The 22946-nt window shown below is 43.8% G+C and overlaps 1 protein-coding gene across 2 annotated transcripts in view; it reads left to right on the plus strand.

Moving 5' to 3' along the window:
• Window positions 1-22392, plus strand: part of uvssa (UV-stimulated scaffold protein A) — a 37472-nt gene extending 15080 nt beyond the window's left edge. Inside the window, exons 9-15 of one of the 2 annotated variants that reach the window (XM_080901734.1) lie at window positions 5963-6074; window positions 14699-14906; window positions 15128-15259; window positions 15417-15600; window positions 15692-15803; window positions 20975-21152; window positions 21737-22392. In XM_080901734.1, the coding sequence (XP_080757860.1) occupies window positions 5963-6074; window positions 14699-14906; window positions 15128-15259; window positions 15417-15600; window positions 15692-15803; window positions 20975-21152; window positions 21737-21830 (1020 nt within the window). In that variant the 3' untranslated portion in view covers window positions 21831-22392. The remainder of the gene's footprint in view (window positions 1-5962; window positions 6075-14698; window positions 14907-15127; window positions 15260-15416; window positions 15601-15691; window positions 15804-20974; window positions 21153-21736) is intronic. The other variant, XM_080901735.1, reaches the window with a different exon arrangement.
• Window positions 22393-22946: the final 554 nt, after the last annotated feature.

Here is a 22946-nt window from a genome sequence, read left to right on the forward strand (position 1 = left end):
ATGGGATCCTTCTAGGTAGTAATGAATAGAAGTGCAAGATGGTAATAGAGATGTGGGATGTTGTGGCAAATCAAGCCCTGAATAGGTCAGGCTGCACTGCGAGCTTTAGGCCTAATTAGTTTGTAAATATGTTGAAATCAATCAGAGGCAGCAGACCTTGGGTCTCCTCAACAAAGCAAAGATGGAAAAAGGAATGTCTTGTAACAGTGGTAATAATTGAAGCAGGGTCTCACAGATGGGTTACTTACAGGTTTATAAGTAAACGTAATCGATGATTAAAATAGCAAAGATGGCGGCTGACCCACCCCTGCCTCCAGGCCAGGTGGGAAACGTATGATGTAGTCCACAAACTCCAGAAGGCAAAGGTGATAAAATGGCTCTGTGTCAGTTTTGGGCTGAAAAGTAGAAGCGCCGAGTTACAGAGCAGCAGCCGTCCCCACGCGCACGCCTCAGCTTCTAATATCTGCACAGATGTGCGCACGTAATTTATGCGTGATATTGCGAAGAAGATGACTGTATGTTTAGAAAAGCATTTGTGTATGATGTGTTCATTAAGCTAACTGTTTCTCGCTTGCCCTCTCTTAAAGCAAATGCCTTGTGATAATGGCGGCATTAGAGCCAGTCGGTATTCCCGACAGACATTTTCCATTTCGGCCTCAAATGTACAATGAAATTATCTCGTCAGCGAGTGTGTGCATAGCCTGCCGGAGAGCTATATATAACGTGTCTGCACGGGCAGCGTTTTAGGGCTTTCTTGCCTCCTCGTTTCTCGTCTCCTCTCCTCCTTCCTTCTCCCCTTCGCTTCCTCCTGCTCACTCTTGTTCTCGCCCTCCATGTGTGTCTGTGTGCTGGTTAACCTGCCCCTCCCCTCTCTGCCATACACCTGACTTATGGCTGTGCAGTAATAATTTGCCAGGCCTTGGCAGGCTGAGTGTACATTAGCATATAAATAGCAGATGCACTGAGTGCCCATCACACTCGACTACATTTAATTTTTGGTTTATAAGATTGAATGGGTTTTTAAACGCAGCGCCATCAAACTTGCCAAGAGACAAATGAAGTCAGGGGAGCAGTTGTCCGAGGCGGCGCCCTCACATCATTTTTATAAAGGATAAGAGTCTTACTTAAGAGAGAGGAGGGGGAGGGCAGAGGGTGAGACGGCGTAGAAGCTGAATAAGCAGCACACCTGTGGATGCAGGGACATACTTTAGTTTCTAGTTGCACCTTTCCCCCCACAGCTGTGGGTCTGAGGCAGGTACTGTGTGCACATCTTAACATCAAAATGCATTTGCTGTAACAAGCTTCACTCTAAAGTGTGTCGGGATTTCCTGCCAGACATGAGAGAGCTGATGTTAGGTGACCTGACTCACAGTCACTGTCCAGTTATCGGTTACTTGAACCCCGGATGGAGTTTAGCTCAGGACTTTGTCTCCATCTCTGTGTTTGCACTGGTTTGCAGTTCAAATTACTTGTTGTTTATTTTATACAGCGTCTTGGTGCAGCCCCTCCCAGCTAGAAGTGCCCGTGTCAGGGGTGTCCCTTATGACATTGCATAGATCCAATAGTAGAAAACTTCATAGAGCTCCATACGCTGACCTCATTGGTCAGTTTGACTTTTAACTGGAGGTGCTGATGGTGTCGTATCAGCTGTGATGCCAGTGACACCACACGTCCTCCTCATCCTGGTGTCAGAGTAGTGTCCAGTGCTGCCTCGCAGCATTGCATCTGTCTCTGCTGTTACTCGAATACGTTAGAGAGAAAATCCTAAATTCTCTTACTTTGACGTGCTATTATTTTGTGGCGTTTTGATAGATTGTGTTATAGATTTTATTTTTTTTAGGAAAAAAATGACAGTTTGGTAGAAAGAACAGAGTTTTTGGGGATGAGTTCAGTAGGTAGTCGCCATTGCAAACCCACAGTTGTTTTATTGCCCAAATAATGTATGGTCTCAACTTTAGCAGCCAATTTCAACAGATCTCTTTTTATTTGCTTGTTAAAGGAATGCTTATTTTTCATCCTCGCCCATTTCTCTGCTTTATTTTATTTGCCAGTAAACATTGCCATTACAGTAACACATAGCCCTGCTTTACTTAAACAACTTTTTATTTATTCTGCTCTGTTCCGGAGCTATTTTTATTTCTATCTGGGCCTGTTTTTAATGTGAAAGTTACCAATATTTGTTTTGTCCTTTTCCTATTACAGTGACGCATGGCTCCGCTTTACTTAAACTATCACTTCTAATTTGTCTGCTAGATCTAGAGTTTCAGTTAAAGAAGCAGTTTTTATCTCCTGTGGGGAACTCAGTGTTACCGTGTGGTTTTCTCCGTGTGTGTGTGTGTGTGTGTGTGTGTGTGTGTGTGTGTGTGTGTGTGTGTGTGTGTGTGTGTCTGTCTCCCAGGGAATAAACCAAAGCTCTGTTAAAATGCAAAGCAGCCCCCCGTGCAGCCATGTGGGGGAATAGAAGCCATATTTTAAGTGCTCTGCCCGTCAGCAAAATGTTTCTAGGGGAAAGCTAATTCTACTGTGAGACTTACAGCTCTGCCAGGCCGGCCGACAGGACTCGATGCTATCAGGATTAAATTAAGGTGAATTAGAGACAAAGAGGCAGAAAGAGGGGGAAAAAGGATGATGTTAGGGCAGGATTTTCGTCCAGCTGGGTGATCACTTCTTAGTCTTAGGTCATTGATCAGAACAGAATAAACCAGCCGGGATTAAAGTAGACAAGCAAAAAACCTATAGAGACTATATCTGTGTGTATATGTGTGTGTGCATTTGCTGTGTGCGGAGCCATCGTCCTCCGAGGATGAATAAGGATAGCAGCAGAGTGGATGACAGAGAAAGTTTGGGGTTTGTACTCTTGTGTTTAGCAGTATTCTTTCAGCTTTTTCAAATAATAAAAACTTCAGTCAAGTATCAGGATCTCAGACTTTATGTTCACTCTGTGCAAAATCTTTCCTTTGAAGAAACGAATATTTGTATTAATAACACCTAAGCTGGGAAATGTACATGAACTGCAGCGTCTGCGGGGTTTGGGCCTGGGTTTGCTTCTTCCTCGTTTCCTGTCCAGAAAAGGCTCGTATTATTGTCTTTATCTTACAATATAAGGCACTTTGTTGTTGTGATTTGGTGATATATAAATAAAAATGAAGTGAAAATTGACTAAAGGAAGAAAACCCCACAAAAAACCCAAAACCCTGCAGTTCCTCTAATCAGCTGGCTCCAAGAGTGAGTTGGTTCCCACAGACTCCCATCTTATCATGGCTGGTTTTATCTGAAAATGTTTAGAGCCTGCTGCAATTGGATTTATGACATGATAAATAACAAAAGGTGAGTGAATGAATTATTTTACAACGAGCCTGTCAATCAGAGCATGACGCTTTGATCGACAGGTACGCTGACACACACACGGTGTGCGGACCTCACTTTGGCAACTTAAATGACTGAACTGTAGTTTGTATTTATATGTTAATTAGCACTTATTAGCAGGTATCTGTGTGATCCACCAATAACACATACTGATGCAGCACGGCGTGGTTAAAACGCCAGCAGTAAGGGTTGCTGTCACAGTGCCTCAGGATCCTGTAAATATCAGTAACAGTCAGTAAACAAAGAAAATACAATGAATGAATCGACGGTTTGCACTGTGGCTACAATAAACACAGCAGCTAGTTATTTTGGTTCAAGGTTAGCGAGTTAGTCATTTCACTCAGATGACTTCATGTCAGTGTTTCTAATTTTAAAAGTATTTAACTGCTGCAAAACTCGAGCCTTTCTCTATTAAGTCTTATTGAAATGCACCCAACTGTATGTCTGTGAAGGTTCTCAGTCATCCAGGTCATCGTAGTCAAAGGAGCTTGCAAAGAAAAGCGTCTGGACTTCTTTAAGTTGCTTGAAGACGTTTCACCTCTCATCCGAGAAGCTTCTTCAGTTCTAAGGTCAAATGGTGGAGAGTCCCAGATATAAACCCAGTGGGAGTTTCCCCCCACAGAGGGACAAAGGACCCCCTGATGATCCTCTAATCGCCTGAGCCAAGGTGTGAAACTGGGTGTGGGTCCCAATCAGCCAGAGTTTCGGGTGAGTTCATTGTGAAACCTGGCCCCACCTTATCATGCGAATTCCTGAGGTCAAATGGCCCAGGATGTGAGTGGGCGTTAAGGCATCTGGGAAGGGATCTCAAAACTGGATTATAGATGGCAGAGAGTTGGTGTCGTAAACCCCGCCTCTGTTCAAAGATGGTCGCTCACAGTGGACATAGATGCTTCTTTCACTCCTCTTTCAAACCATCTGTCCTCTCTGTCCAAAATGTGAACATTGGCATCCTCGAAAGAGTGACCTTAAAGAGTGTCTTTAAAGAGTGACCTTAAAGAGTGTCCTTAAAGAGTGTCCTTAAAGAGTGACCTTAAAGAGTGACCTTAAAGAGTGTCCTGAAGAAGCTTCTCGGGTGAGAGGTGAAACGTCTTCAAGCAACTTAAAAAAGTCCAGACGCTTTTCTTTGCAAGCTCCTTTGAGTACCCAATTGTAGAGTCTACCTTACAATATAAAGCGCCTCGAGGTGACTGTATGAATAAAATTGAATTGAAATTGAAGTAATTTGATGCATATTTATTCTAGAGGTTTTAATCCACTTGTACCGTATTTGTTCACATGTCATAAACGAGGTCTAATTTCTCTCTGATTCAAACCTTCTTCCACAATACGTCAGCCTTTGTAGCTGCATTAATGAGAGGTAATTAGGCTTTAATTGTTTAGTTGCTTGTTAACTGAATGTTGAGTATTGTAATATGAAGTGTTTTAATTGGTCTCTGCGTAGTGGATCAGAGGTGTGTATCCAGCTTTGTGACACGGTTAACTGAGTCTGTCCTGTGGTTGAGCTGTAAATGTGTGCGTGTATATATGTTGGGGGGAGGGACATGTGGGTAATTATTCAGGGACTCATTATTGGTAAACCAATTCTAACATTTTAATGGGCTTTATCAGCAGTAACGCAGCAGCCTTCTATCGCTCTCACACACACAATCGGGTATTACACTCTAATGAAAAAGAGGCGTTTGGGAATTAGAGGTTAGTTTAACGTTAGCTTTTACTGCTCCTCATAACACTAATCATTGTGATTATTATACTGCCAGACGTGCGACTCTGTGTGTGTGGCTCCTCAGCTGTTAAAAGCATAGGGCCACCGCACACAAATGCATGCACGCACACGGATTTGTGTTATGGAAATGAGCCTGTGTGTGTGTTGTGTTCTGCATTGTAGCCCAGCCAATGGCTAACAAGCTCACCAGGAAATTAAAAACCATAAATTTTGCTTACTACTGATAGAAGCTCATCACAGACACACACACATTGCCATCCCTCTCCCCTTAGCTAATAAGAAAACCAGAGTGATCCGCAGGAGAGTCGCACGAATTGTATATGCTGCCATCTAGTGGTGCAGCCATTACAGCGGTATTCGGGTGCAGCGACAGAGTAGTGTGCGCTGTTAGATTGATTGTGGTTATGCAGTATGTGAAAAAAATTCATGGCCCATTTTTGTCATTAAACAATTAAAATAAAGATTCAAGTTAAGGCTGATAGAAGGCAGCTTGCACCCCATGGTTCAATAGTTCATCAAACCACCTTAAGTAACTTGAAATGATTAATTTCTGCATGACATTTAGTCTTTCCCAGGACAATGTTAGCTCAATCTTCTTTACAGCGCTGTTTCTGTTTGTTGAGGTTTGCGTGCATTTGTTGTTGTGGATTAGCAGCGTCTGGCTTCTACTTGCCTTCTTGATTCATGTTTTTCCACAGGACATCTTCTTTTACATGACTGCATCTACAACATTAGATTAGATGTGTGGAGTTTCCTGCAGCTGCTTTAACTGGATGCTTAAACATAAAAGGACATACTTTTAATGAAATGAAGCAGCTGTTATTTCACACTCAAAACTATGAAAAAGCTAACGATTCTCCCCTTCCTCAGATGAAGGTCTCTTCAGACGGAGAGGAGGATGACGACGATGATGATTTTGATGAAGTTCCAGAGAAAGAAGGTTATGAGCCACACATTCCAGAGCATCTGCGAGCCGAGTACGGTGAGTTTATGTACACAAACACACATGCATGTGCACTTCAAATCTACAGACACGTGCACAAACAGTGAGGTTAAGCTACAAAGCTGCTGTCCTGATCTCCTGAGATCCACACACGTACTCTACAAATAAACGATCGCACTTTAAAGTACTGGCCTTCAGCAGCTGGTAAAACGCAGGTAATGTGCTTCTTAAGTGGATTTATGTGCGTGTGCCCACAAACGTTTCTGCACAATACAAAGGAAAAGCAGCCAACATGATGAAGTATTTCGATATCATTAGTCCAGATTGTATCTTTAATGAGGAAACATTCATGATAGTTTGTCCATAACAAGCCCTTATTCTGAAATTTAATTCATCATTAATATTGTCCCAAAACTGGTCGTTTTGTTTTTACTTTGTTTGACTTCCTTTAAAAAAAATATTCAAAAGCTTCAGAGGACGTCTGCTTTCAGTTTTCATTTAAGTGTGTTTAATAAAACTTTTGCCTTGACTATTTTCTACTGATTCTCAGACAGTAGGCTGTCTCCTGGACAATAATGTCTCCTGGACAGTAGGCTGTCTCCTGGACAGTAATGTCTCCTGGACAGTAATGTCTCCTGGACAGTAATGTCTCCTGGACAGTAGGCTGTCTCTTGGACAGTAGGCTGTCTCCTGGACAGTAATGTCTCCTGGACAGTAGGCTGTCTCTTGGACAGTAGGCTGTCTCCTGGACAGTAATGTCTCCTGGACAGTAATGTCTCCTGGACAGTAGGCTGTCTCTTGGACAGTAGGCTGTCTCTTGGACAGTAGGCTGTCTCCTGGACAGTAATGTCTCCTGGACAGTAGGCTGTCTCTTGGACAGTAGGCTGTCTCCTGGACAGTAATGTCTCCTGGACAGTAATGTCTCCTGGACAGTAATGTCTCCTGGACAGTAGGCTGTCTCTTGGACAGTAGGCTGTCTCTTGGACAGTAATGTCTCCTGGACAGTAGGCTGTCTCTTGGACAGTAGGCTGTCTCTTGGACAGTAATGTCTCCTGGACAGTAGGCTGTCTCTTGGACAGTAGGCTGTCTCCTGGACAGTAATGTCTCCTGGACAGTAATGTCTCCTGGACAGTAGGCTGTCTCCTGGACAGTAGGCTGTCTCTTGGACAGTAGGCTGTCTCTTGGACAGTAGTCTGTCTCCTGGACAGTAATGTCTCCTGGACAGTAATGTCTCTTGGACAGTAGGCTGTCTCTTGGACAGTAGGCTGTCTCTTGGACAGTAATGTCTCCTGGACAGTAATGTCTCCTGGACAGTAGGCTGTCTCTTGGACAGTAGTCTGTCTCCTGGACAGTAATGTCTCCTGGACAGTAATGTCTCTTGGACAGTAGGCTGTCTCCTGGACAGTAATGTCTCTTGGACAGTAATGTCTCTTGGACAGTAGGCTGTCTCTTGGACAGTAATGTCTCTTGGACAGTAGGCTGTCTCTTGGACAGTAATGTCTCTTGGACAGTAATGTCTCCTAGACAGTAGGCTGTCTCTTGGACAGTAGGCTGTCTCCTGGACAGTAATGTCTCTTGGACAGTAGGCTGTCTCTTGGACAGTAATGTCTCTTGGACAGTAGGCTGTCTCTTGGACAGTAATGTCTCTTGGACAGTAATGTCTCCTGGACAGTAGGCTGTCTCTTGGACAGTAATGTCTCTTGGACAGTAATGTCTCTTGGACAATAGGCTGTCTCTTGGACAGTAGGCTGTCTCTTGGACAGTAGGCTGTCTCTTGGACGGTAGACTGTCTCCTGGACAGTAGGTTGTCAGATTAATGGCCTTCCCTTGTCATGACGTTATAAATGAAGGAGACATAATGTCTGAACTTGACTCAAAGTGTTGAATTGGTTTTTATAGCTTGTCTCTCGTCCAAACAGATTTTAATGCTAAAGAAGGCCGAAGACAACAGTAATCCCAGAGATGATGAACACGGCCAAAGCAACAGTCTAGTATATTTTTTTAAATCAATGCACTACCAGCTCAGCAACATCAAAAAGCCCAGTAAACACCTGACAGCTGACTGGTAGCCTATGTCACCATCTTCAGTCTCCTCTGAAAGTGCAGCAAACGTCTTGTCAAGTTAACTATTTTAGTTAAAACATCAACAATATGGTTGATTTTTAGCACATACCAATTTCAGTTCTGGGTTGATTTCAATCACTTTTATCTGGACATCACCTCGGTGAACAAAGCAGTCCTGCCTAGTCCTAATCCAGTCCTAATCTAAAGCTCTGTCATTATCCAATATTTAAAGATGAGTAACTGGGCTGTGTTGTAGACATCAGAGGTCTTGTCCAGAACCAAAATGATCGCATTTGTTTTTCATCTGAAGCTCCAGGTGTCCTGCAGTGTCCTCAGTGTGTTTTGTTACCGTTCGCCTGGCGAGGGCCACATTCTCATTCTTTGTTTTTTCAGACACTCTTTGATAAACTCCTCATCAGAGAATGGTGTGATGCTTTCTGTGATTCTGTGGGGAATCACAAAGCTGACTGTGACGGCTCCCAGGATGTGTAAAGCTTGGTACAACCGTTCCTGCTCTGCATTCGGCAAGCTCTTGCATTTCTGTGCTCTTCCCTAACTGATCACACACTCATCCGACTTTAATAAATTAATACTTAGTCCATGTCCATGTCTTGGTAAAAATTCAAACGTTAGCGTGTGCTGGCATCCATCTCAGACGTCTGTTACAGTGAAGCTGCATTCTCTTGGACATGCACAATAAAAATAGGAGTCACTTTAAAAATAAAAGAAACAAAAGTTGTGTTGTGATTTCCCACAAAATAAAAAACACAGAAAGCCAGTTTCTTATGGGGAGTTTGCCAAAGATGTTTGGTGGCTGAAATGAGACAAATTGCATGATGTGCGCTGATCTCTCCTGAAGGCAGCGTAGGTTTGTAATAGAGACACTCTTGTTTCTGCAAGCCTTTTTCTGCTGCTTACATATGAATGGCTGTGAGAGTCCCTCGTATACCACGGCTGCATTGGACATGTATGGATCATGTCTAGCCTCCAGGCAGCAAACTGGGTTAAAGGTCAAATTTTCAGGTCAGTAACCAGCCGCCTGTGCATTTTATTGCTATGTCAGCTACATGATAACATTTTTTGCAAATCTAAGTTGCAGTTTGACTGTTTTTAATACGTACAAGCTCCAGGCAACAGTAAATACTAAAACCTCTCTCAGGATTTTAGTGTGTTCTGCCACGAGCAGCGCTGCCTCCACCCCTCCATCACTCATACGATTTCATATGTGAAGTTATGTACTGTGTGTGCGTGTAAGAGAGAGGCCGACCATATTTATGTGTTAGTGTTAATGACATCATAACACAGGATGTTGTTGCCCAGGCACTTATTGCTGGCTCAGCTATGTAGTTTGGCTGCACTGTGACCTTTGACCCCCAGCGAGTGCTTGGCACCACCTTCCTGAGTCATTACATTCACACTGAGCCTGTTTTACCTGTGAACCCATCCACTCCCGCCTCCCTCCATTACTAATCAGTTAGACGTTAGAGTAATTAGATTATATCTGATGGGCCCAAAACAGCTGTGCGTGCGTGTGTGTGTGTGTGCACTTGTGCGTGCGTGTGTGTGTGTGCACTTGTGCGTGCGTGTGTGTGTGTGTGCACTTGTGCGTGCGTGTGTGTGTGTGCACTTATGTGTGTGTGTGTGTGTGTGTGTGTCTCCCAGGGAATAAACCAAAGCTCTGTTAAAATGCAAAGCAGCCCCCCGTGCAGCCATGTGGGGGAATAGAAGCCATATTTTAAGTGCTCTGCCCGTCAGCAAAATGTTTCTAGGGTGTGTGTTTGTCAGGGTGATTAGTGGCCTAGGTAATGATCTAGAGGGGCCACACCAAATTAACAATGCAACCTCTTTAATGAGCCCCTATTAGCCCTGCACTCAGATTTTACCACCCATCGTCAAATGGACACGCACACACGCACACACGTGTACACACACACACAGAGAGTCCCAATGCCATCTTCTTTAAATTGTAAAGAAATAAGAAGTATTTGGACTTTGACTCAGTGTTTCTGCTTTGCCTGCACACATCACTGTAGTGGGTGTTCAATCAAACAATCAGGTACAGGCTTTCATCTTTAATCCAAATGTTTACGAGTTTTTGCTGGTTTTTAGATGAAGTCCAGGACTTTTCAGAAACCCAAATGTGATTGGACACATTGCTCTTGCATAATTATAAATGTAAGGATGGATCGTTGAAGCCTTGGTAACAGGTTGTAGTGAGTACTCAGCTGAAATGTAAATGTTAACACCGAATGTTGCATTTACTCAGACGGGCAGCTTCATTTCTTTTTCTGCTTTAATTTTTGTCTTCACTAAATGAATGAATGTTCCTGTTGGGTTGAGAGGTGAGGGGTTTGACCTGGTGAATTAATGGTCCTGCAGGATCAAAAGTAGAATCCGATGTATGGATGGGTGAGAGTTCGTCTTTGTTCCTCCCCTATCATATCCATTTTCCTCTCTCTCCTAATTTCCTTGATCACAATAGCATTTCGGTTCCTCTCACTCTTTTCATCTCTGCCAGTGGATCACATTTATCATTTTTTAGCATTTCCTCTTCTTTCTTTTCAATTCTTCCTGACTTCGTCCACTCCTTCTGTTTCTCGTCTTCCCGTGTCCCCTTCTTTCCACTTTCTCATTCCACCTCTCTGTCTTGTTCTGTCATCCTGATTATCAGTCCTCTTATCCCTCTCTCTGCTGTCAGAACACTATCGCTCTCTTTCTCAAATTAACATTTTAATTACAGGCCCTGCTTAACCTGGGAAAATCAATACCTCTTCCTGCCTTTCCTCTCTTTCTCTTTCACTCTTTTTTTTCTTGCACCCTGTTAACCCCCCGCATTTGTGTCTTTCTCTAACAACCCAGGCACGCACGCACACACACACACACACACACACACACACACACACACTACTATACACATTTCCTCCCATTGATCTGTGTGTCTTAACATCCACAACAAGCAGACTAACCTCTTCCATTTGGTGCTCTGAAATGAGCAGGTGTGTGTGTGTCTGTGTGTGTTTGGGGAGGTATTTTAATTCCCAATCTCCATGAACTGGGAAAAGCGCCATGAATTATTTAAAAAATCACTGTCATGTAAAACTACACTCACCAGTCAAATCTGATTTTAACAAAAAACACAAAATTATCAGCAACAAATGTCGTTTATTGGAGGTTATCCGGTCGTTAAGTGATGACGTGACGAATCCTACTTCCGGGCCTAAAGTAGTCTGCGTTTATGGCTTTTGTGTTGTTAACATGTTTAATGTTTTGTATTTTCTTCTATTTAATCTCAAAAAGCTCCTAAAACAGTCAGTGATCCCTGTTGACCTCCCTCGGCTTTTATTACCGCTAATCATTTATTTAAGCTCAGTTTTTAAAACCTTAGGATGTAACTACAGCCCAGCCCATGCAGCAGTATATGAATGACTAACCTCGTATTGTGGATGGATTATCTCAGTTGTTCTCCTGGCTGAAGTTTGGTCCTTTTACAGCATCCTGCCATGCGATTACATTTGTTCCTGACCACCGAGAACACTCACGTTAACTTTTATCGAGTGGAAAAAAAGTTAGCTTGTTTATATTATGCTAACATAGCTGTGTCGCTAGCGGTCACGTAGCACATCATTATATACCAGCTAGCCAAACTTCAGTAACCCTACAAACGTCACTGCTGTTTAGTTTTCTGTCTTCATTTATGTTGGAAGTGATAACAGAGCTGTACGTTTTAATTTGTTTCCAAAACCCCGCAGTCAGGACATGCTATATTGTATTTAGATAGAAGCTAGCAGGGAGTTAGCTCGCTAGCTTCTAACTCCGTTAAATGTCATAAATTCCGTTTTCATGGATGCCTGGATGTTAAACTCAGTTGTTACACCTGGTAGAGCAGAACGCTGATCATTTTATTAAAGATGAAAGACTTTAGACAGTTTTTCAACTCTCAGTAATGCCACAGTGATCGTTTGATATATGGACCTGCAGCGGAGTTTAGACCCAGACACGGCTAGTGACGTCAGACTGAACGACCGGATACAGCTGTCATGAGCTGTGCTCTTACAGAATCATCCCATAGATTTCAGCTGAGTTTCACTTTGAGTTTCAAGTCTCGTTATCATATTTCTGATATAGGAAATGTATGCTTACCTAGATCTCGATCTATGCCTGCCACTGCACAGCAGAAAGTCAGGTTGATTGAATTGTTGGGGTTTTGTTTGTGCAGTCTCTGGAAGTAGATGTATTTTGTTTCAACGAGCCTGTCTCGGTTATTGCACACTTAGTCTTCAGGATGGCTTGTAAACTCCATGCGATTGCTTTCTGTCATTTTAGATGCTTCTCGAATCTCGTTTCCGGTGACCGCCTGTATCTTCTCCGGATTCACTAACTCCATTTGCAACGCAGTAAATTACGGAAATCGTGATCACAGTTACTGTGCTGTTTTTCCCTGTCCCTGACTTTATTCCCCATTTCCATCTGCTGCTGTTATATTAGCAGTTTGTTGTTAGCATGAACTGATTCTGCAGTTCGTGCCCAAAAGAACCCAGTGCAGGAGAAGAGGACACGAAGAGTGCTGGTTGAAGCTTAAACAGTGCAAAGAATACAGAGTGATTAAAACATCACTGAGTCATTTCAGTTAATGCATGCTCTCCAGTGGACTGTGTGTAAACGATAGACTTCTAAGGTCTTCCAGGTGTTTTATCTGCATTCCTCCTGATGACCAGATGCTTCTGTGAGCCAGCAGCTCAGGGGGAAGATGACCTTCAGCTTCTTTGCTCTGTGGCCTCAGAAACACAGCTTTTCCGACAGGTTTATGGCCTCAGCTACTACCTTTGAGTGTTATTGAAAATAGCATGTCCATTTAGTAAATGATGTCCAGAAGGATGATAAAGCTGGTTATGCTTTACGGCAGTGCTACATTGAGCATACAATGTCCTTCAGATTCATCCCTTGCTTGTCATTTTCTGATTATTGTAAGAAGGTGACTGTAACAATGAGGCTTTAAGACAGAACTTTACTAATCGAATGGTGATGTCACAGTAGCTTTAGCCATCTTTTATATTATTAAGTTGACTGGTTTTCTTATCAGGCGGTTGCTGGTTTGTTTCCTGCCTGCTCCAGTCTACATGCCACACATCCTTGGGCAAGATACCAACACCAAGTTGCTCTCCAGTGCATCCTTTGGAGCAGCGGTCTCCAACCTTTTTTGTGCCATGGACCGGTTTATGCCTGACAATATTTTCACGGACCGGCCTTTAAGGTGTCGCGGATAAATACAACAAAATAAAACTAGTACCAGTACCGAAAAAAGAAAATTTATTCATAACACACGTGAAAAGACCCAGGGAAACAGAGTTAACGATAAAAACGATAACAAAATAACGCTGAAAACCGAGAAAAACCCTGAAAACCACACATTTCACACCTGAGGCCTCAACTCTCACGGACCGGTCCGAGGCCCGGGGGTTGGGGACCGCTGCTTTGGAGTATGAATATGTGTGAATGTTAGATAGAAAGCACTTACCCATAGGAAGTAGTGCTTGTATGAATGACTCAGTGAGTGTGCTGCAAAGTGCTTTGAGTGCTCAGACAGAAAAGAAAAGCTCTTTATAAGAAACAGTCCATGTACCGTTTAATTAAAGAAGAAGAAAGAGTCGGAAAATATGAACCTGTCTTATTGTTTGAACAGGCCGTGCACCGTGTGAATGACTTGTGTTAGTCTCTTGTGCCAGTGATTGAATCCCTGAAGCACTCGGGTCAGTCCTAATAATGTTTGGGATCAGCATGTTGGCAGCTCTCGGCTTACTGCATCCCTCTGATCTCACCTGCTGTGTGTGTGTGTTTAAGTCTTGTTCAATCCCCGGAGACTCCAGATGATATTGTGCTTGACCACACACACACACACACACACACACACACACACACACACACACACACACACACACACACACACACACACACACACACACACACACACACACACACACACAACAGCCAGCGTCTGACTTCACTTATCCTGGAGATATAACCCCACACTGCTGGAGGTCTGTCTTCATTCCTGTCGGCACTCCAGATCAGGCAGTAATCCCAGATGTACCAATGTGGGCAGAAAATAAAAGGGGACTTCTTTATATACTCAAGTGCTCAAAACTCTTTACATAACATGCCTCATTGACCCATTCACACACATTTTCAGCACTATTTTTCTGCACTTACTTTCTGTCTAATGTGCGCACATGCTCACACTCCAATGAACACAACTCGGGGTTCAGAAGGTTCTGTGAAGGTTTCAAGAACTATCGCTCAATACCACTTTCAAAAATTCAAGTCTGGCTCCTAAGAAGCCAAACATGTAAGAGGGAGCGGCTCAAGAGTTCAGCAGCTTGGAGAGAGCACAGAAAGCATGCTAAAGTTTCAGTGGCCATGTTCTCAGGTGACATTAATGAGCAGGTGATGTTAGCGATCATCACTGATGTTGGCCATTTTAATCAGAGGAAGGAAGAGTGAGCAGCGTGTTTTCACTATTAGTTCTTGGGAGCTGGAGCGAAAATACACCCAGATGTCAGACGAACCGGTCCTTACACACTGATATCCGCCTCTCTCTGCAGGTTTGGATCCCTCTCCTTCCACCTCAACAGGATCAGTCGCAGAAAAGAAACCTTCCACTAAAAAACCTGCAGCTCCTCCTCTTTCTTCCTCCTCTTATTCTTCAATGAGGCGGCTGAAGCAGCTTGCAGAAGAGGTTCAGGATCCAACCTCTGTTGTCGCCACACTGCACCTCCTTAGAGAGAAGATGCCGCCGCCCATAGAATCCAGGTGAAGTCTGACCGCTGCCTCTGCAGGTCTGCTTTCTGTAAACCCCCAGCAACCATCTCCCACCCCCTCCTCTTCTCACTACATTATAGTCATATAGTAACACTGCCGTGTTATGTCTCAGTGACGCCAACTGTTGTAAATATAAAGGAGAGACTAGAACAGTGTGAAGTCTGAGGAACTTGGAAAGGTTTTTAATGGTTCTCCAAACGTGTTCCATTTAGCAGCAGCTCCTCGGAGCCCAGTTCATCTCAGTCCAGTTCAAAGCAGACCAGTGTCAACGCTCCAGTGGTTCCATTTGGTTTGGACCTGTTCTACTGGGGTCAGGAGCAGCCCAGCGCTGGCAGGATCATTAAGTATGCACCAGACAAGCACCGTCCCTAGTTTACTGATCTGTGTGTTGTGTCACAGATGATAAAGTAAAAAGGATCATTTTAATGTGATATTAAAGCTACAGAGCGTTTACTCTTCTTTAACATTCATTTAACATGTGTCACATTCTTTCCGCTGCAGGTCAGCCTCTCAGCACCAGTTCTGGGTTCCAGCAGAGGTGGAGGAGGAGGTGGAGAATGAAGAGCTGCTGGCAGAGAGCAGGAGCAGATACATCTCCTTCCCTGGGAGCTTCGTTCCTGTCAGCCATTTCTGCAGAGCTCCACTGGGTGATGGCAAGCTCTGTCAGCGGCAGGACCGCTTCAAGGTAACAGGATAAACTTGGAGTCTGTCATAAAGTGAGAAGCTGTTGGTCTCCCTCTGGCTCACCAAACTGAGCGAGGCCTGTGTCTCCTCAGTGTCCTTTCCATGGCCCCATCGTTCCACGAGACCAGGAGGGTCGACCCTGCCGGCAGGAGGACCGAGAGAGGGAGGAGCAGGAAGAAAGGAGGAAGAGAGAGCAGCAGCCTGGTGAGAAGTGAAAAATACAAACACATTTGAATCACACAGAAGAAATGTCATCAGAGGGATAACTTTTAACAATAGCATCAAAGGTTTGTAAGGGAAGGGCACACAGAGTCTTTGTGACTCTAGAGGAAGGAGGAGGAAGTCAGGAGTGGCAGAGAAATATGCGAGCGGTTCTGGGTGGATCTGGGATTACATCAGGGCTGACCTCTGAGCCTGTGGTTGTGGACAGGGTGACAGAGGCTATGGAGATGCTCGAAGTGAGTGTAGGGAGTCAAGCCTTGAGGGGGAGGCATGTTCTGGAGTAGAGAGGATGGAAAGTCTGTAGAAATGAGAAACATGCACGAATGAGACGGAGGCAGGTGTCAAGGGTGATGTGTGACCGAGGTGGCAGTGAGAGCTCTATGATGTATGCAGGCTGTGGCACTGCCACAAAGACAGGACCTGGAGTTGGAGGTGGAAGAGTTAAAAATGCTCAGCTTTTCTTTGAGAGTAACCAAGAGCGACAGAATTAGAAATGAGTGTATGTGAGGGACGGCTCAGGTCATGTGGCTGCGTCTCCAGTCTGCAGGATGTCCAGCAGCTGCCTGCAGTGTCTTAACCAGCTGCTCTGTGTGTGTGTGTGTGTGTGTGTGTGTGTGTGTGTGTGTGTGTGTGTGTGTGTGTGTGTAGCTGTAGCTTGCAGTCCAGTGAGTTGTGAAATAGCATCTTTTGTTACCAACTACAGTATCGATCCAAGAGTCTTAGACGCACATACACACACATCAGCTTCACAGTAGGGGGGCGCTGGCCTGAATAACTTGATGAACTGTTGGCCTCAGCTGCTTTTACCTCTTCAAACAGGCACATACAGTGAGCCTAAACAGCCAGTAACACACACACTTCCTACAGTAGCAGCTACGCTCAAACATAATTGTTTTTGCTGAATTATTGCCTTATATCCATGCCAAGGGTTGCCCGTAGTAACCACCCCTGTAGACCGCTCCAAGGAAGCTAATATCAGACTCTGACTGTAAGTGTATTTGTAACAGTACAGTTGTGTTACCAAAAAGTTCTGTCAGCCAGAGAATAAAAATCAAAAGCTTCACTTGATGTAACCATAAAATTCCATCAGTACAATCTGTCAGCAGTCTGGATCCTCTCTGAATGCTTTTAGAGGATAAGAAGTACTTTAGCTGTTAGTGTCATTTGCCGTCCAAGAGCACTGTCATCATGGAAGTCTTCTTTGAGTTACTGTCAGTCATGTAGCAGCAGTGCCTTTGTTTTACAGCTATATTAATCCTGCAGTGTCCACAAAGCAATAGCTGAACCTTCCTGCTTAATTGCTTCCAGATGACCACAAGTCAACAAAGTACAACAGGGTGAGCTGGCTGATGTGAACCCGGTCGAGATTAGCGTCAGTCTTCCTGGTCGGCTTCCTTATACTGAAGTCAGTAGGGCAGCGAAGGATTTCTTAATGGAGTTTGATGAAGCCGGTGACTGACAGATGAGAAGCAGCAGGTGGTGAGGAAGCACACAGCCGGCCTAAAGAAACGATGTCTAACTTATCAGAAAGTAGAAGCAATTTATTATCCATATTATTATTTAGGGTGTGAACTAGAAATTGAAAACTATAGACAGACACACCCACAACACAAAAGGCAATTAGGAAATGGAGGAAATCAAAGATTATAAATATTCGTGTTTTAATTGAATCCATTTGCTGTCAAGTTTCCGGATTAAAAGCTAAACTGAACACAGATTCCTATAAGCTACAGCCTGTAAATCATAGTGAAGATTATTTTTCAGTCTTCTGGTGAATACTGCAGGCATCTGTTGCTATGGTGACTCACTTCTATTTACAACTGTTAGTGAAATTTACTGCTACTATCTAGCCACAAATGTTTTCATAGGACTCTGTGCAGCCCTTTGAAGTAAGTACTACTTTACTGCTTCCATAGGAGTTTAGTAGCAACCCGATGCTCTTAATCAAGTGCACTTGATTAACTGTTCATCAGCATGTGGAAAAAAGCAGAATTAGTGGAGCATCCAGGGCGAAAGACATCAGCAGCTGTTGCTGCCCATCAGTATTAGAGAGGTTACGAAGTCATTACCAGATGATATGAAGTTTATTAAGATTATTCACAAGTGCAAACAGTCAAGACAGTCGCCATCTTTCCAGGAGGACACATCCCAGCATATTCGCCCTGCCATGGGTGAATATGCTGCTCCCATGCTCAGAGAAACAAAACAACAAAAGCCAGTTACATCTTAGTCTCTGCACGACTCAGAATGTCAGATGTTCGAGTTTATGACAGTAGAGGAACTAACAGCCAGGGTTTGGAAGGGTCACCAGAAGACAGCCGCACAAGACGAGCTTCATTCACTAATGTTTGTATGGAATCATTCTTATTCTGCGCAGAAAGTTGGTTCCCACGCAACGTTTATGAAAAGTGCGTGCCAGCCTATTTTGTTCTTATTAGCAAGTCGGACTCGTTCGGAAACAACAGCCTTGTGCGATCTCTACTACGATCTGCATACTGCCCTGCCCCCGTTTTTCAATCTAAGGAAACATGTTTCTCTCCAGGTGAAGCGGAGGTGGCGATGTGTCTTTAGAGGAGCCTGCACCTCTAGGCAAGAAATAAGGAGGAAGTCTGACTATATATATATACATATATATATACTATAGATATTGTGCTTTTCTTCTCTCCCAGAGTACTCAAAGCACTCTATACAACACATTCACTCAGTCACTTTTCTTCTACGTTTTCAGTGCTTCCTCACGAACATTCATCCATCGAAGCGCAACTTGGGGTTAGTATATTGCCTAAGGATAAACTGGAGGAGCCAGGAATCGAACCACTAACCTTCCGATCAGTAGATGGCCTGCTGTACCGCCTGAGCTACAGCCACCCCAACTAGAAAGTTAAATAATGTCTGAGGTGTAAGGCGGGAGCCTGCAGAGGCGCACTCAGGAGTGGTGACCCTTTAAAAATAAACGAATGAATAAAAAGGGACACAAGAAAAAGTAGAATACATCTGCCAAAATCCAGATCTTCCAGCATTCATGGGACAAACAAAACAACAGTCATCGTTGCCATGGAAACGGTGTGGGAAGCTGCACCTCTCCCAGCTTCCTTCCTTGACCTCAAATGTTTTTTAGTTTCTCACATTCAAGGTGCAGGCTTCTCTCTTACAACATCACCTGGATAACATAGAGAACTGTGGGCGGGGCACAAGTTCTGTTGGCGCAGAGCTCAGAACAGAGGCAGGTAAAGTCACACAGAAGACAGACATTTCAAGGTAATGCTGCTGAAGGTGGTTCTACAATTTACTGACCAATGGGGTGTGCTTTGATTTTTACCTGCACAGAGACACAGAGGTCTGTGCAAATGTCCTTTTTCTCATGACTGTGTTACTCTTTTTTTTTTTTTAGCTCTGCTCTTGTCTTATAATAAGAATTGTATGTTGCGTTATGCGTCTGACTCAGACCCCCACACACACACACACACACACACACACACACACACACACACACACACACACACACACACACACACACTCTTACCAAAAAATAAGAAGTCCATTCAGGTGATTGACAGGAGGAGGGAAATGGATGCTGTGCTACTCTGTCACATATATGCAGGCTCCTTGTGTTAAGTGATGCGTAACCGAGTTACATTTGAACCAACCAAAGACCCCAGGCGCGCGCGCGCGCACACACACACACACACACACACACACACACACACACACACACACACACACAGAGACCCCAGCTGGACAGACTAAGAGGTGTTGACGGAGAAAAGAGCCCTGCTGCAACACTGATTAAATTCCCACTGTTATTCGCGCTTGCCTGTCTTTTTTCTCCTCTCGTGCTTTTCTTTCGATTCTTCTTTCATCTCTTCTCTTTTTATTTTCTCTGAAACTTTCAACAACAAAGTGACACACACTCTGAACACGCATGAATGTAAATGCAGCTGCTCCTCTTATAGCAGTAATGAGTCCCCTAAATACACCAGCTGCTTTTCAATTACTGCTCCAGCGTGTGTGAGAGTGTGATGAGGGATAGTTGAAGGTCCAGTCAGACCCGGGTCAGAGCAGCTGATTAATAACCCTGCATACACGCTCGCTCTGAGCTGGGGTCAGTGTTTTGACGGAGTGTGTGGCTTCAGGCCCATCACAATCACGGTGTAATTACTTTGCATTACCGCAGGTTTATCTGGAATTCCTTCGCAGTACATCATTAACTAGAAACGTCTCTTCGTTTAGATCGTCATTGCTCTGCATTACTGCTGCTTTTACTTTATCAGCCAGAATTATGACGTTACAGTTTTCATTAACACCAAAATTGCATCCGAATGAGCCGCAGGACACACGGTTTACGACCCGTGCTCTGTAAGGCCCGCCGCTGTGAGCTCATTTACATTATCACTTCTAATTACTTCATTACACTTCTCAGTCAAATTGGTTTTTGTTCAAGTTTTAGGCTTTCATAGCAGCTCATACAGGGAGTAACCTCACACGCACCAGGCCTTTGTGGCTGAAACACACAAAGTACGTGTGCAGAGAGAAGTTTAATATCCTCATTTTTAAATGTTTGTTTGTTTTAGTCCAGTTTGAGGCTTCAGTCCCAGTCTTAACCTTAGTCCATAGGCTGTATAGAAAAGCTGGACAATAAGTGAAACCTGGATTCTTTTAAATCATTAATAGTGTGTAGAAGTCTGAGAAAATTCCCCTCAGCTGCCTTGGTCTATGATCTCAGAGAACATTTTCCTAATGGCCATATTGGATTAAACAACATAAAGTCCTGTTTGTAAATCCTGGCAGGGATCCTGGGGCAGGACGTCAGTCCAGGCTGACGTGAAGTGGTCCGATGGTGAACGGGTATTTCTTTTAATCCCGTGGCCGTGCTGCTACAGGACGCCCACTGCTGTCAAAGCCACAGGTGTTGCTGCACAGAACAAATCTCAGCTGAAATGAAAAAAGTTTTCATAGTTTTCTCAGGACCTCTGATCTTGTCCCACTGTTGCGGCAGCTCTCTCTGTTCCACCTGGCAGATCTTTGCACCGCACTGCTGGATTATATAGACAAAAGTGCCACGCCTCTTCATCTCTCTGAATGAGGTGCGATGAAGAGCGGGAGAATCCTAAACGTCCTCCAGGAGCAGAGTAACATTGGTCTCTCTGTTGCAGATTGGCGAGATGCAGAGTTGATGCGAGACATTGAGGCAGCAACAGGAGAGGACCTGGGTTCTGAGCGGCTGGGCGGTAAAAAAGGGAAAGGAAAGAAGAAGAAATACCCCCACCTCAGCGACCTGAAGCAGAGCAGCAACACGTCCCGCTCCAGACTAGAGAAGAAAGTCTTTAACAAGTACGGATGCTAACTTCAGCTTCTAGATGATTCTCTGAGTGTAGGAGCTAAGTGCTTGGTGAAACTGGAAACAACCAACTAACTAAAAGATGGAAACTTTGTCATAGACAAAACAGTGTGGCGTACATCGAGTTAAATAAAGTTAAGCCACTGAACACAGGCCTCAAAAAGGCACCTCACTGCTAAACTGTCATCTATGGGTAGGCTAGCTAAGACCCAATTAATCAGTGTATTTTAGGCACTTACTAGCATCATATCACAAGAAACACATCATTTGTTTTCTTTCACCAAATCTACAAAACAAATCCACAGATGACACTGTGATGGAAATGAAATTCTATTTTTGCACCATCGAGTTGATTCTCAAAGTGCTCTTAGTCCAAGGCCTAGACCAAGTCCATAAAATAACCAATGATTCATTATTTTTTAAACTGTGGAGGCAAGTATCACAGTCTAAGAGTAGAAATATGGAGCTAGAGATGAGCAGAATGGGTTTTAGCTCCTGGGCTTAAAGTTGTTGTTTCTTTGGATTTTTCCCATCAATCCTTCTCATTTCCTCCCTGCTCTGTTCTCCCTCCCTTCAGGAGTTCCCTGAGACGAGTGGCTCAGGTGATGAATAAGGCCGACAAGAGGAAACACGACAAGTTCTCCAACCAGTTCAACTATGCTCTCAACTAAGCTCGTGTGCCTTTAACTGAAGTCAGACGGGTGGAGCGTTGCTCTCAGTAACCTTTCAGCCCCCGACCGCTCCTGCGTTTATCGTTTGTTATTTATATGTCTCTTTTATGTCTCCACCTCTTGTAGAGATTCAGGGAAACAAGGAGCTAAAGAATGCATTGTCACATTTCAAATTGGAACTTTTTGTATTTGTAGTTGAGCTTATGAGGCGGACTCTGTAGGAACAGTGAAGGAGGCGGAAGCTGGAAGACTGAATCGCCAAACCTGATCCACAGTTTTGTACAATAAAGGTGAAATGTTAAGGGTCCAGAGTTGTTGTTTCTTTGTAATGAAAGAAGAAGTGTTTCAATAATTGCTGGGAAATATGATGATAAAGGATTCTGTGTGTTCTACCTCAAAGCTGATGCTCGATACAGGACATGAAAGTTGTTTCATATGATATCACTTCTGTGGCAGCTGAAGCTAAAGCTAGTGATCAGCTGACTTTTACGCTTTCTTATTACGTCGGTGTTTTGTGCGACTGACAGGTTTCAAATGTGTTTTAGTGAGAATAAAATTGTAAACCTGCATCTTGTTACATTTTTGCCTTTTTTCTGTCCTTTCAAACGAGATTCATTGAACACAACAACACTGACTGTGGGAAAGTTCTCCTGTGAAGCTATTTTAGGAATAAGTGGCAACTAAGGGGAGTAAATAAATATATATTTGCAACACTATATTGAAAAGACAGGTGATATTTGGTTTACATTGCAGTGACATCACGAGAACAGCAGACATCCTGCAGCTTAAGAAAAATGATTTGCATCTTTTCTCTGTGATCTGTGATTCTCTGCACTTAATGAAGAGCTCACAGCTCAGTTATGCATTTCCATCAAATTACACGTCTTACAGAGAATGTTTTTTCACAAATGGTTGAAACTAAATAATTTAGCTTCAGTAACACAAGATCCTACATTTCTCATAGCACAACTAATGATGCCTGGTAGGGGCAACGTTGTTGGCACTGTTGTGTCACAGAAGGTTCTGGGGTCACATCGTCAGCGTGTCTGTGTGGAGAACCCCATGTCTGCATGGGTTCTCTCTGGCTTCCTCCCACAGTCCAAAGACTTACATGGG

Source organism: Rhamphochromis sp. 'chilingali' (assembly GCF_963969265.1).
Source record: "Rhamphochromis sp. 'chilingali' genome assembly, chromosome: 13".
Taxonomy (NCBI): Eukaryota; Metazoa; Chordata; class Actinopteri; order Cichliformes; family Cichlidae; genus Rhamphochromis; species Rhamphochromis sp. 'chilingali'.